The following is a 14,549-nucleotide window of genomic DNA, read 5'->3' on the forward strand; positions in this document are numbered from 1 at the left end:
CACAATGCAGCAACACATGTAGAAAGACCAAGCTGGAACCAATGCTATAAAAACAGCTGTTCTGGTTCTTTTCCTCATGCTTCTATAAATGCCTTCCAGAAGCCATAAATCCTGGATCTAGAGCACCTTCATCCCTAATCCCACACGTGGAACTGCTCCATGGCCAGACACCCAATGGGAAAATCAGTTAAACCCTGAGTGTTAATTTGATAGCAGCAGGAATCTGGGATTTATTAGGAATGAACCAACTCAGCCATTGGTCCCCTAATGAGGGATGAGGCTCTGATGAGGGGCTGCAATTCACAGGAACTGATGGATTAAGAAAGGAAAACCTGAAACTGTCCCCCTTTCATTTGAAAGACAGAGTAATTTTTTTCCATCTTGCTCTGCCCTGGGCAGTTTGTAGATATTTTAATAATTTTCAGGGAAATTTTTGCATGGGAGTATTTTGCCCAGAGCACCTGTGGCTGTCCTATCCCCAAAAGTGTTCAAAACCAGGTTGAATGAGGCTTGGAGCCATTTGGTCTAGTGGAAGGTGTCCCAGCCCATGGCAGGGGGGTTGGAATGGGATTGTCCTAAAGATCCATTCCAACCCAAACCATTCTCTGATTCCATTATTTTCCCAGGTAACAAATGACAGGACTAGAGGAAACTGCCTCAAGTTGCAACAAGGGAGGTTTAGGTTAGATATTAAGGAATTTTTTTTCTGCTCAGCTCTGGAAAAGGCTGACCAGGGCAGTGGTGGAGTCCCCATTCCTGAAGAGATCCACATGTGGATGTGTGGATGTGGCACTTGGGGACATGGGTTGGTGCTGGGCTTGGCAGTGCTGAGGGAACAGTTTGGCTCTGTTGTCTCAGAGGGCTTTTCCAACCCAAAGGGTTCAGTGATTCTGTTCTCTAATTCTGGAATCCCTGTGTGATGGTGTCTGTGAGTGTGCCATGTCCAGATGAGATGTGTTCCCAGACATGTCTCATGTCTCGTTCTCCCTCGTGGACAGGGGTCATGGCTGGTTGACTATTCCAGGATGATGCTGGGAAGCTGAGGCTTGGCTTCTCCTTGGTCAGCTGGATGAGAGGTCCTTTTCAACTGAAATATTCCTATTTCCTCCCCTTTCCTCTCCCTCCCTTCTTTTCCTTTCCCATCTAGGATGTGGATTACAGCTCCATGATCACAACATTCGGTACCTGCAGTGAATCATCAGCTTTTCAGATGCAAAATGGATACTTGGGTGGATGCTATAAATTCTCTAACACTATTCTCTGTTTTAGGTGATCACCCACAAGCCCAGTTCACCTCACCTTTATGATTTTTGCTGGATTTTTTGTGGAGGGGTGTTGCATTCTTCTTGTGATTGATTTCTAAAAAGCTGAACCACAAAAATATCTATTTTATTTGGAGAATTTCAGCCCTGTCAGTACTGCTCCAGCTCTGGCAGCGAGCAGATTGATCAAATCTCATCCTAAATTTCTTGCAGGGTTTCATCAGACTGGACATGTCGGAGTTCCAGGAGAGGCATGAGGTCAGTAAATGGGCTCTGAAGGGAGAAGCTTCAAACTTAATCCAGAAAAAATGGGCATTTTGGTATGTCAGGGTGGGAGCACAGCAGAACAACAGGAGCTGCTACAAGTTGTGCATTAAATTGCAAGTAAATTGCCAGAAAGCAACCTTAATTGAGTATTGTGATTTAGGCATGGTACTCCCCAATTTAGTGCTCCCACTGAGACACTCCAAACCAGGAGCCTCTCACTCACTCCCTGCCTCCCCTGTCCCTCCCCACAGCAGTGGACTGGAGAGGAGAACTGGAGGCTCAAAAGGTAAAGACCATGGGTTGAAATAACAACCATTTACTGGAAACAGAAATGACATAAGAAAACAAACAAGCAACAATATTAAAAACAAAAGTATGTAAAAGAGAGAGGGAGAGAGATTCACATGCAAAATGCTCACTGATCCAACCCAGCCGCAGTCACGCCCTCCAGCTCAGAACCAGCTACTTCACATATTCCACATCCTTCTGTTGCTCTTCTTTGACCAGAAGGAACCCATTCTCCCCAGAAGACTCCTTTCCCTCTGCTCCATGACATGAGGTAAGATAGAATATCCTCCAGGTCCAAGACTTGCCCCTCCTGGTTACTGCAAAAATTAACCCTGTCCTGGCTGGAACAAAGACATTGAGGCAAATTAGGAGCAGAGACAAAGGAGCAAGGAAAATTTCATGTGTGTCCAGTGCTGTGAATTCCCTTGGGGTGGGGTCAGCCCTTGGGGAGAGAGCAGCTGAGAAGAGATGTTGGAATCCAGAGGATCATCTTGAAACCCTCAGCCACATGCTGTGCATCACCTAACATTGCCCAGGCAGGCACAGCTTACCCCAAACCCCTTATCCCCAAAACATGGCTAAGTCCAGAGTGGGATCTTTGCCTCAGCCTACCTTCCATGTAGGAAAGGAGGAGAATCCAGCAGAATACAGGGCAATGGTGTCAAGTGCACCCCTCCCATCACAACTTCTGCCCAGTTCTGGTGCCACAGGAGGTCCAAGGTGCCAAGTTTTCTGTGATCCTTGCCAAGGTCACCCCTGGACCTGAGCCCTCCCTTTGGGGGGCTCTGTCTCCCCAAAAAGTAGCAAGGTCCTAGCAATGAGAGTGGTAAAACACTGGGACAGGTTACCTAGTGAAGCTTTGGCTGCCCCATCCTTGGAAGTGTTCAAGGTCAGATTGAATGGGGCTTGAAGCAACCTGGTGGAGTGGAATGTGTCCCTATGTATGGCAGCAGGGCTGGCACTACATGGTCCCTTCCAACCCAAACCATTCCATGGTTTGGCTGTGACTTTGGATAACACTCAGACCTGGGTAGATGTAAGGTGCACCAAGCTATGTGTCAAAAACTGTCATTTTGCCAAAACTTTCCTGTTGTCAGAAATACTATTCTATATAAACTTCTAAATTTCTAAATGTTTTTAAAAAACACCCTGTCAAGGAGTGATGACATAGGAGAAGTATTTTACTTGTGGTCTCTTCCCACAAAGCCTACTTGTGGCTTTGATTCTGCACCAGTACCACCTGCCACTTATAATCCTTTGAATTCTTGCTTTTAAAAGGCTAAAAGGGATGAAAATAGGTCTTGGACATCTCAGACAGGTTGCTCAGACCCTGCATAGCAAAGCAGGGCTGGTGCCTTCCCACCTGGCCATGCCTGCTCCTTGGATTCTGCTGGTTTGAGCTCTGGGCAGGGAACTGCTTAATCCTTATTTTGCTTAATTGTTGCTTATTGAGCTGCTTTTGGGATACCTGGGGTGTGATAGGTGTCACAAAGAACATAGAATTTGTTTTGTCAGCAGCAAAGAGTGGTGGCAACCTGATGAGCTACCAGAAGGGCTTCATTCCCACTGTCCATGGATCAGCCTTCACCTTTCCTGTTCCTTCCTCCCAGGTGGCTAAATTCATCGGCTCACCACCCGGCTACGTGGGCCATGAAGAGGGAGGACAGCTCACCAAAAAGCTGAGGCAGTGCCCAAATGCTGTGGTACTCTTTGATGAGGTGGACAAAGCCCACCCTGATGTGCTCACCATCATGCTGCAGCTGTTTGATGAGGTAAATCCACATCAGAGGTTAGAGTCAACACAAGGGACATGCAGAAGGGGACAGTGAGGGGTGAGAGGGATGTCAGATGGAGGAGTTTGGGTTGGAAGGTACCTTAAAAGCACATCTAGTCCACCCCTCCTGCCATGGGCAGAGACACCTTCCACTAGACTAGGTTGTTCTAAGCCATGTCCAACTTGGTCTTGAACATTTCCAGGGATGGGGCAGTCCCAGCTTCTCTGGACAACCTGTACCAGGGCCTTGCCACGCTCACAGGGAAGAATTTCTTTCCAGTATCCCACCTAACCCTGCCCTCTGGCAGTATGGAGCCATTCCCCCTTGTCCTGTCACTCCAGGCCCTTGTCCAAAGTCACTCACCAGCTCTCTGGTTGATTTTGAAGGTCCCAGTCTGTCCTCAGAGGCCACCAAACTCCAGAGCAACATGCTGGAAGATTTTGAAGGGTTTTTTTGTTTTTGTTTTAAGGATTAATAACACCATTTTTCTTGCATAGATCATCACAGTAGCAGTTCAATGTGAAATCAATTCCTGTACCAGGAACTTGACAGGGCAATAACCCAAATGTTAATCTCAAGCACCCAACAAGGATTTGTGTCATTGTGCTGGATCTCTGCTGTTTGAGATGGATTGAGGAAAGAAACAGCCTGGGGAGATGCTGCTTTTTTCCTTATTTCCCTATCTTTTTTATATTATTAATCAAGAGCACTGGTGTTTTGGAGGTTCCTGAATTTGTTTGGGGGGCTGAGGGTTGATGTCACTTGAGCAGTGTGGTGCTGGGCAGTCCCACAGGGATGAGGAGCTCTGCTACTCAGGTCACTCTGTTACAGCCATAACATGGTTATTTGTGAGCTCTGCCCAGCCCAAACCACAGCCACAGGCAGTGTTAGGAATAGCATTAGCATTAGTGCTGAGCTGAGCCTGGGGCTTGTGTCAGACCTAAAACCATCACAGGGAGGTAGGCAGAGGGTCAAAGGCTGGGGAGCCACACAGTCATGGAATCATTGAGGGTGGAAAAGCCCTCTGAGACCATCAAGTCTAACCCTTCCCTCAGCACTGCCACATCCACACAGCTTTTACATCCCTCCAGGGATGGGGACTCCAACACTGCCCTGGGTAGTCTGTGTCAAGGCTGGACAACACTTTCAGGGAAGAAATATTTCCCAATACCCAACCTGTACCATCCCTGGTGCAACTCGAGGCCCTTTGTTCTTGTCCTGTCCCTTGTTACCTGGAAGGAGACCAAGACCCCCATTGCAGATCCCTGTCAGGGAGCTGTAGAGAGCAGGAAGTGCCTCCTTCTCTCCAGGCTGAGCAAGGACATGGACTGCCCAATCCTCCTCCTGGCAAGGCATCTCCCAGCAATTCCATTCTGTCCTGGATGGGGCAGACTGGGACCATGTGCAGGAGAATTTCCTGCCATTCACGGAGAGACAAGGACTTCTCCAACCTCATCCTTGCTTCCTTCCACCTCAATCCTTGGGTATCCCTTCAAAATTAAATTCACTGTGGGGGAAAACGGGACCCACGTTGTTTTTCCTGGTGTTTTGGCTATGTCCTCCAGCACCTGCTGACACAGCTGGTGTCGACTTGCTGTTGTTGCAGGGCAGGCTGACAGATGGAAAGGGGAAGACCATTGACTGCAAGGATGCCATCTTCATCATGACCTCCAACGTGGCCAGCGAGGAGATTGCCCAGCACGCACTGCAGCTCCGGCAGGAGGCCATGGAGATGAGCAAGAAAAGGATTGCAGAAAACTTAGGTACTGGAGCTTCAATATTCAAAACCCTAATGAACCTCCCTGCTTCCTAATACAACTTTGGCACCAGCTCAGCCATCCCTTGGCAGGGGCACACCCAGACCCTTCAGTCCCCTCTCCACTGGTCCCAACTGGTCCACATGACTTGGGAATGCTCCTCTGCCAAAAAGTCAAGAAATCACAGAAGGGTTTGGGTTGGAGGGGACTTTAAAGACCATCCCATTCCAACTCCATGCCATTGGCCAGGACACCTTCCACTAGACCAGGTTGCTCCAAGCCCCATCCAGCCTGAAACACTTCCAGGGACGTGAGCACAGAATGAGAAAGGCTGAGAGGTTGGACAGAGCCTTAAAGATGCAGTCTTCCTCTGAAGATACAATGTCAAATAATGAGGATTTCAGAGCAGGTGGATTGAAACTGGATGGTTTTTAAGGTCCCTCTCAATCCAAACTCTTATGTGATTCCATGATTCTCTTTATCAACTCACCCTTCACTTTCTTTTGGGACCCTTCCAAATGCCTCCTGCAAAAGACTGTGGCTGGTCCAGGTGCTCATATGAAAGAGGAAAATTTTGTTTCTTCTCAGTCCTTCCCAAAAGAACTGAGCTTAGTGAATTTTACTTCCCTGTGGAATGGGAGCCCTCACCTCACATATCAGGCTCCTGGAGAAAAACTTCCCAAAATGTGAATTAGGTGATAAAAGGGGAATGAGGAGAGCAAGGGCAGCCTCTGAGATTGAAAATGAACAACTTGATGTGCAACATCCAGTGCCTTTGCTGGTAACTCTGGGGATATACAGATGAATGGTGATGCTAACACCAAGGACTGTCCCTTTTAGGCAGTGTTTGTCACATGGAGCAGAGGAAAAGCCTGTTTCCATCAGGTGCTGTTGTGCCTCTGGATAACCAGGAAACCAGGGACAGTGACTGTATCCCTTCTTTTCTCATCAGTTTTTAAAAAACTTACTTTGGGGTTTTTAAGATCCTTTTATGGTCTTAATTGTCTGGATGCCACATTTTTCTCAAGGTATCCAGCAGCCTGTACCATCTCAGATACACCACATTCCTGCATCAGCTCCACAGGAGCAGGAAAAAACATAGGATTTTGTCATCAAATCTATTTTCCAGCTTCTTTCTCCCAGTCTCTTCCTTTTACTTTGGAGAAGTGGCTGTTGACACTGGCTTAATTCAGAATCTTTAAACTTCAATCAGGCTAGGTAAAGGACAAAACACATCATCAACTGAACCTTCCAGAATAACATTTGAAAATGCCACAGCTTCCTTGCTCAATGAGGAGAGCATTGAATTTTAATTTCTGGGACAGTACAGCTGCAGCAGGAGAGGAGCTGGGGAGGGCATTTGGGCACAGCAGCTGCCCTCAATTGGGTTTCAAGGAGCTCCTGCCCATTTTCTGAGCTCTCAGTGTGGAGATGCCATGGCAGGAAGTCACTAAAGTGCCTGGCAGGGAGATAAATGGGAAGATAAAGGGAAGGAGCAGATTCCCCAGTGGGCTCTGCATCTACCAGTGGCAGGAGCAGATATTACATGTGGGAAGTGGAATGCTGGTAGCAGTGCTGGCTCCTCTGCCTTTCCAGCTCTCCTCTGCCAAAACACTGGCACTTATTGGCATCATTGCCCAAGAGACAGGGGTTGGAACTGGATCAGGTGATTCCAGAGCACCACTTTGGGCATTAGGGGGAACCTCCTCACTCCCTAGGGCTGCCTGAACAGAGGATGCAGCCACGGCATCAGTGTATCCTTCCAGGTAACAAGTGACAGGACAAGAGGAAACAGTCTCAATTTATGCCAGGAGAAGTTTAGGTTGGATATTGGGAAAATTTATTCCCCAGAAGTGTTGTCCAGCCATGGCACAGGCTGCCCTGAGCAGTGGTGGAGTTCATCCCTGGAGGGATTTAAAAGATGTGTGGATGTGGAACTTGGGAACACATTTAGTTGTGGGCTTGGCAGTGCTGCGGGAACGCTTGGATTTAATGGTCTCAGAGGGCTTTTCCAGCCTAAACTACCTCTTGAGTGGAGCCTGAGAACCCTTTCTGCCACTGCTGGTGAGGGGCAGCAATCTTCATCAAGGCTGCAAAGCTGAGACAGGGTCCCAGCACCCAGCATGGCCTGTGTCCCCTGCCCTGCCCTGCCCTGCCCTGCCTGCCAGGATCCAATCCAGAGCACAGGAATCTCCTCCCTGTGAGCACCCTGGTGTCAAACAGCACGTGGAGGAAAATGGGGGTGGAATGGGGGAAGCTGTGGGAAGAACTGGGATGATGAAGACAAAGAGAAAGACAACACTGGGAGGAAGAAGGGTGACACCGCAGCCAAGCATCCAGAGTGTCTAGGAGGCAGGATTTGAGAGCAGCCAGACCCTGGCTCCATCTGCAGTCAGCAGAGGGAAGTAGACTGCAGCCTGAGCAGTGCTGCAGGCACCCTGAGCAGGAGTTTGGTGCTTGCTGGAGAGACCACAGGCTCTTCCAGTTCTCACAGCCCCAGAGGGCCAGTCTGCTCTGTGTGTCAGGTCATTGGCTGCTCTGGAGCCCAACTGGACACTTCAGCTTCCCAAAACCCCTGGAAGCAACTCGTGTGGGTACAGAGCAGGGAGCAGAGGCAGAGCCAGGACTCTTTGGCCATTCAAGGGAGCCACATCAGCACAGGATGTTCCCCTGGAGCACCACAGCACCCAGAACTGCTGTCCAAGTGCAGGGACACCACAGTGCCAAAGCAAACTGCTGGCACATGTGGAGGTCCCGGGTCTGTCCTGCAGTACCCCCCAGACCCTTCCTTGCCCTCAGCTCCAGCTCACCCAGACAGAGATGAAGCCACTGTCCCACTGTCCCTACTGACACCCCCTCTCCACCTCTCTTGCAGAGGATGTCCAAATGACTGACAAGATCACCATTTCCAAGCAGTTCAAGGAAAAGGTTATTCGCCCCATCTTGAAGGTATGGACAGTGTGTTCATGGCTCAAGTTTCAGGTGTCCTGAGCTTTGGTCCCAGACTCCTTCCCTGTATTTCTCTACCAGCTTTGAGAGAAGGGATGTAACCCCACTAAAATGTTGGAGAGGTCAGAGCCCAGCAGAAATAAATCACAGCTTCTTTACTCTTGGAGTGGAGCCACGGTGCATGGTGCAAAGGGGACTCAGGACAGGAAGTGCTGCAGTGATTTGGGGGTTCTCTGTTCTCCCAAGGTCAGGGAAACCTGACTGCAGTGACATCCCCATGATTTCCAGTTTAAGATGTTTCTGATGCTGTCCAGCTCCATGGCGTGGGGGATGGATGGCTGTTGGGAGCTGTGGGAGGTGGGAGGATCCCTGGGGAGCTCCCTCTGCAATGCCACTCTCCCTGCTGTTCCCATCAGGGTCACCATCCCTCTCCCTGCTGACCTCCTCCCTTGTTCTTGCAGGCTCACTTCAGACGGGACGAGTTCTTGGGGAGGATCAATGAAATTGTCTATTTTCTTCCTTTTTGCCACTCAGAGCTCATCCAGCTGGTCAACAAGGAGCTCAATTTTTGGGCCAAAAAGGTATAAAAACATCAGTGGCTTTAGAGGAAACTTCTCAGAATAACTCCAGAAGAAATCACTTCTGGAGCACCTGCCCTGGGGTCATCATACACGCTGTTGAACTTGGGGTGCTGGGGAGAGCTGGGACCTCTGGAAGCAGCAGAGATGGTTCCTCTTGGACCGCAGCAGGGATGAGCTCCAGGCTGCCTTCATAGATGTCATTTGTCTAATTGGTCTTTGCACATCTGAGCTCTCTGAGGGCTAAAAGGGATTTTGGGGTTCCTTTGTTGTGGAAGAACTGGCCTGGTGGAGCTCAGCCCTTCTCAGCCCCCCTGTGCAGCATCCTTGCTGCTCAAGGAGAAGGGTGCCAGGCTTGCTGAGAAACATCCATAATTCTTCTTCCTTTTCCTCCCTCCCCCCTGGCAGGCCAAGGCAAGGCACAACATCACCCTGCAGTGGGACAGGGAGGTCATGGACGTGCTGGCTGATGGCTACAACCTTCACTACGGTGCCCGCTCCATCAAACACGAGGTGAAGGCAAGACGGAGGTTGGGGTGAAGTTCATGAAGTCACCTCCAGCCCCACTGCCCAGGGAAAACCAGAATTGGAAAGGCATCAAAAGAGAGATGGAGCCATGGAGCAAATCAAGAGGATGTCATGGAGATGCTCTGAGGGCTGGAGCCCCTCTGCTCTGGAGACAGCCTGGGAGAGCTGGGGGTGTTCATACTGAACAAGAGAAGGCTCTGTGGAGACTTTAGAGACCCTGCCAGTGCCTAAAAGGGCTCCAAGACAGCTGGAGAGGGACTTTGGACAAGGGCCTGGAGTAATAAATTAAGGGAGAATGGCTTTGAACTGCAAGAGGGCAGGGTTAGATGGGATATTGGGAAGAAATTCTTCCCTGTGAGGATGGTGGGGCTCTGATACAAATTGCCCAGTGAAGTTGGGGGAGCCTTATCCCTGAAGTGTTCAAGGCCAGGTTGGACATGGCTTGGAGCAACCTGGTCTAGTGGAAGGTGCTGCTGCCCATGGCAGGGGGGTATGAGATGTTAACAAACTTTAAAAAGGCCTTTTCAACCCAAACCTTCCGTGATTTCATGGCTGTGGGGGTCTGACTGTCCTCATCTCTGGGGAGAAGTCTGTGGTCTTGTGGAGAAAGTGGCACACCCACACTCCAGAGACGGGGAGTAAGTGGGATGAAGAAAAGGTTGCATGATTTTGCACTGCCCGAGTGTGGGGAGGAGCTGGCCATCTCCATGGGAGACTTTGCACAGGGATTCCCTGACAGAATCTGTCTGTCCCTCAGGTGGAGCGGCGCGTGGTGAACCAGCTGGCAGCTGCCTACGAGCAGGACCTGCTGCCACAGGGCTGCACCCTCAGGATCATCGTGGAGGACTCGGACAAGCAGCTGCTGAAAACCACAGAGGGATCTTCCCCCAGCACAGAGAAATCCAAGGTGCCGACCCTGCGGCTGGAGATTGTGGAGAAGGACCGCAAGGCCCGGAAACTGGAGATCCAGGCGCCGCTGAACCCCAAAAACATCACTTACTTCTTGTGAGTGCTGGGCACTCCCAGTGACAATAAAACACCCCAGGAGCTGGAGTGAGCAGTGTCAGAGAGGGCAGAGCCACAGCCCTGCCACCGCTGGGCATGGACATGGACATGGATAGGGGCAGGAGCTGCCCTGGGATGGGCACGAAGGGCTCCAGGGGTGCAGCTGTGTGTGACAAGGGGCCCTGGTGCCATTCGGGGATGGGGCAGTGGATGGTCCTGGGGTTTCACAGGATGGTGGAGGTTTTTAAGGAAGGGGGAGGCAAACTGCGGACCATGTGGGAACTTGGCATTCCCGTGGGAGGGGGCTTGCTGGGTCAGCTGGGCTGGCAAGGTGAGGAATGGGAACTGAGTGAGGATAAAAGCCACCAGGCACTTGCTCTGTACTTCCGTTTCTTTATGGCAATAAACATGCTATGTGCATCCAACCCTTTGTGTCCCCAGAAGGAGCAGCTGTTGACATCACCACCCTCATCCCAGGGCACTCCTGGGTCTCCTGCTCATCACCAGGAGCCAGGAATGTCACCAAGAGTGGGGAATACCACTGGGAGCTGGGACCCACTGTCACATCCCCCCAGCCCAGCCAGGTGACATCCTGGTGCAAACCCCTGGCTGAATCTTTTTCTCATGACCTTCTTCCAGGAAATATTTATTATCTCAAGTGGAACTGAGCTGTCCAGGTTGTCCCCATGTCCCATGGGGGCTTCTTCAGGGAGCTGCTCATGGTGGAACAGGAGACATGGTCACTACTGGGGCCACCCCAGGGTTTTGAAGAGTAGAACATGAAATATATATGGAAATCGAACCCTCCCAGGATTAATGAGCCCCAAGCCACTGTCCTTGGGATGCAGATAGGATCCCCATCCCACTGTTACCCCCTACCCTGGTGTCCCCAGGAGGGTTTGGTTCTGGTGCTGGTTCCTGTCTTCCAGGGATACAAGGAGGGTTGGTGGGGGATTCCTTGAACCCCCTTCCTATCCCAGTAGCTTTTTTCCTGGCTTAATGCCAGGGGCTGGAGCAGGATCCCATCCCTGGAGGGTTTGGGAGTGTCACCAGGCTCTGCTGGAGCCTCCTAAAGTCAGATTCAGTTCCAGAGGTGCACACAGGTGTGCAATGAGCTCTGCATGTGTGTGCATGGAAGCACAAAGGTGTAGCATGTACGTGTGCGTGGGTGTGCACCTCTGGGCACGGCTGTTCTCTGGCTGTGCCCCCAGGTGTGCCCTGCCCTGCTGTGCTGTGTCACATCCTGTCACACCGTGCTGTGCTATCACACTGTGCCATGCCACATTGTGCCATGTCATGCTGTGCCAGGTCACACTCTGTCATGCCAAGTCACATCACCCTATTCCATGCTGTCCCAGTACACACTGTGCCACCCTCCATCATGCCACATCCCACATGCCAAGCTGTGCCAGCCCCATGGATCGTAGCCCCACAGGCAGGAGCCACACGGGCCCTCCACAGCCCTTTGAGGTGGTTTTCTTGGTGCCAATAGAGTAAATGGGCTTCCACTGCCAGGAAGAGTGCCTGGGAACACGGGATCTGGAAGAAGAATCTTCTTTGGCAGTGCCAGACACATTCAGTTCCCTGCATCTGAACCTCATGCACCCAGTCCAGTCAGGGCACAGGGTGCCACTAGTGGAGGGGCTCAGGACACACTGGAGCACCCCAGCCTTGTCCCCAGGAACAGAGTGGCAGTGAACAGAGGCCTCCAGCACCGCTGGGAGCAGCTGTGGGGCTGGGGCACCCACCAGGACCTCCCGACACATCTGGGGGACTCCATGGGGCAATGAAGGCTGGAGAGTGTGGGTGGCAATGATGAGGTAGGTGCTAGAGCAACCGAGCTGGGGCTAGAGCTGGGGGAGTTTGGGGTGTGATCAGAGGGGATCTTGTAGAGGGGTCCCTTCAGAGAGGGTGCCATCGGCATGGGATCCATTGGAGGGGTTCTACCAGAGGGGGTCCACCCATCAGAGGGGTCCCATTCAAGGAGTCCCATTCAAGGAGTCCCCCACCAGACAGGGGCCCCATCAGGACAGTCCCTTTGGAGCTGTTCTATCATAAGGGATCCCATTGGAGAGGGTCTCATCAGCCCCCCCAACCAGCTCTGGAGGGACCCTGACCCACCCAGGCACACGGACACATCTCCAGGCCCACAGGCAGCTCCCAGTACACAATGGGATGGAGGGATGGGGGTGCCTGTCCCCATCTCCACCACTGTGCTCGGCCCTCCCCGCTGCCAGTGCTGCCCCTTCCGGGAGCAGGGGGCGTCAGCCTTTACCCAGCCCCCATTGGGCAGCACCGGGGACAGCCAGGCCACTGCCAGCACCCATGTCCCTTCATCCCCCACAGTCCGCAGGGATTCCCCCCATCCCATGGGAGCCGCGGGCTCTACCCCCGGCTGCGCCCCATCCCACTCCCCTCCATGTTCCACTGCCTCTGCTCTCCCCCTACATCTCCCTCCTCCTCCTCCTCGCCCTCCCGGCTCTGCCCGTCTCTGGGTAGCACCAGCAGCTCCTTGCGTGGCAGATTGCTGCCTAATTAGTTTAGAGGGAAAACTTAATTGAATTAACTTTTCACAGCTCCAGCAGCCCGACAGTGGGGCCTCGCTCCGCGCCAGCCCCACGCCCTGATCGAATTAACTTGTTTAGCAACCTGCCCGCTCCGGCCGCGCAGCTGGGGAGGGCGCGGGGGGGCACCGCCGGCACCCAGCGGGGCCGGGGGCTCGGCCGGGGGAGCGGAGACGGAGATGGACCGCGGGGGAAGTGGGGGCTGTTCCCAGGGAACGGAATCCAGGAGGGAGCGGGACCCTTTGTGGCTTGGGATGTGGGGCAGAACGCAGGACGGGCATGGGCCAGGACAGACGGCAGGGCACGGGCCAGGAGACAGGGCGGGAGATGGGGCAAAACGTGGGGCACGACACAAGATCGGATATGGGGCAAAACACAGGGCAAGAGACAGAGCAGGATGCACGGCAGGAAATGGGGAAGGACACGGGTTAGGACAGGAGATGGGACAAGAATATAGGGGAGAAGGTGGGACAGGATGCGGGGCTGAATACAGGGCAGGACAGATTCGAAGCGATCCCACAGGACCCGGCCAGAGTCCGTTCTTCCCCCACCCCCCCGCTCCCCTGGGGGACCCAAAGCCCTTCATTGGGCACAATTAGACTTTTAAATCCTCTTTAGTGAAAGTGTTTGTCTTGAAAATGTCCCAAATCCCGCCAAATCCTCCCGCATCCCCCCTCCCCACACGCCCCTCCGGTGCCGCTGAAAGGGGCGAAAGCCTTTGCCTCGGTCCCGGCAGGGGGCTGGGGGGATGGGGTGCTTTGAAATTCATCCGGGCTGAAAACTGGGGAGGGGGATTGCAAAGGCCAGAGCCCCCCGAGGAGAGAGGGGTGGGACTGAGGACCCCTCCCGAGCCGCCTGCTCCCCCTGCACCCAGGGACGGCGGAGGGCACCCAGGGACAGGGCGTGGTGCTGTTGTTTGCCCTCCTGCCCCTGGGATGCTCAGCCCCAGAGGCATGGCATGGCATGGCATGGCATGGCATGGCATGGCATGGCATGGCATGGCGTGGCGACAAGGAGGGAGATGGGGATCAGGATGAAGACGCACACAGGAAGGGATAGGGATGGGCACAGGGACAAGACCGAGGACCGGGATGAGATGGGATGGGATGGGATGGGATGGGATGGGATGGGGTGATGATGGGGATAGGATAGCGATGGCGTTGGGGACAGGGATGATACAGAAGGATAGGACACGGGGGGAAGGTCCAAGCGCTGATCCCAGAGCAGGCCCGCCGGGTGCTGCTCCTGGGGGTGCCCAGGGGCCGCTGTCCCCCCGCCCACCCCCAGCCCCAGCAGCGGCTGCCGGAGCCGGTCCGAGGCGGGGGGTGCGTGCGCCCACGAAGGGTTAAGGGGGGCGGGGGGCTGAGGGGAGGGGGGTGTCGGCTCCGCCCGCTCCCGCCGTCCCCGGGAGATATTGTCATGCAAAAGCCCCCGGCGAGCGCAGCCTTTGTCCGCGCTCCCCCCGCCGGTATATTAACGGGCCGGGGCGGCGGCGGTGGCGGGGGCGGGCGGGGGCCCGGCGGGCAGGAGGCGGCGGGGACGGGCGGACGGCAGCCGGGGCCGCACCGGGCTCGCC

The 14,549-nt window shown here is 53.3% G+C and overlaps 1 protein-coding gene across 2 annotated transcripts in view; it reads left to right on the plus strand.

Moving 5' to 3' along the window:
- The window catches only part of CLPB (ClpB family mitochondrial disaggregase), a 73,243-nt gene extending 62,409 nt beyond the window's left edge, over positions 1–10,834 (plus strand). The window contains exons 10-16 of one of the 2 annotated variants that reach the window (XM_066568561.1): positions 1,476–1,520; positions 3,428–3,589; positions 5,199–5,355; positions 8,225–8,298; positions 8,760–8,879; positions 9,285–9,389; positions 10,162–10,834. In XM_066568561.1, the coding sequence (XP_066424658.1) occupies positions 1,476–1,520; positions 3,428–3,589; positions 5,199–5,355; positions 8,225–8,298; positions 8,760–8,879; positions 9,285–9,389; positions 10,162–10,413 (915 nt within the window). In that variant the 3' untranslated portion in view covers positions 10,414–10,834. The remainder of the gene's footprint in view (positions 1–1,475; positions 1,521–3,427; positions 3,590–5,198; positions 5,356–8,224; positions 8,299–8,759; positions 8,880–9,284; positions 9,390–10,161) is intronic. The other variant, XM_066568563.1, reaches the window with a different exon arrangement.
- Positions 10,835–14,549: the final 3,715 nt, after the last annotated feature.

This window comes from Molothrus aeneus, chromosome 2 (genome assembly GCF_037042795.1).
Source record: "Molothrus aeneus isolate 106 chromosome 2, BPBGC_Maene_1.0, whole genome shotgun sequence".
Classification (NCBI taxonomy): Eukaryota; Metazoa; Chordata; class Aves; order Passeriformes; family Icteridae; genus Molothrus; species Molothrus aeneus.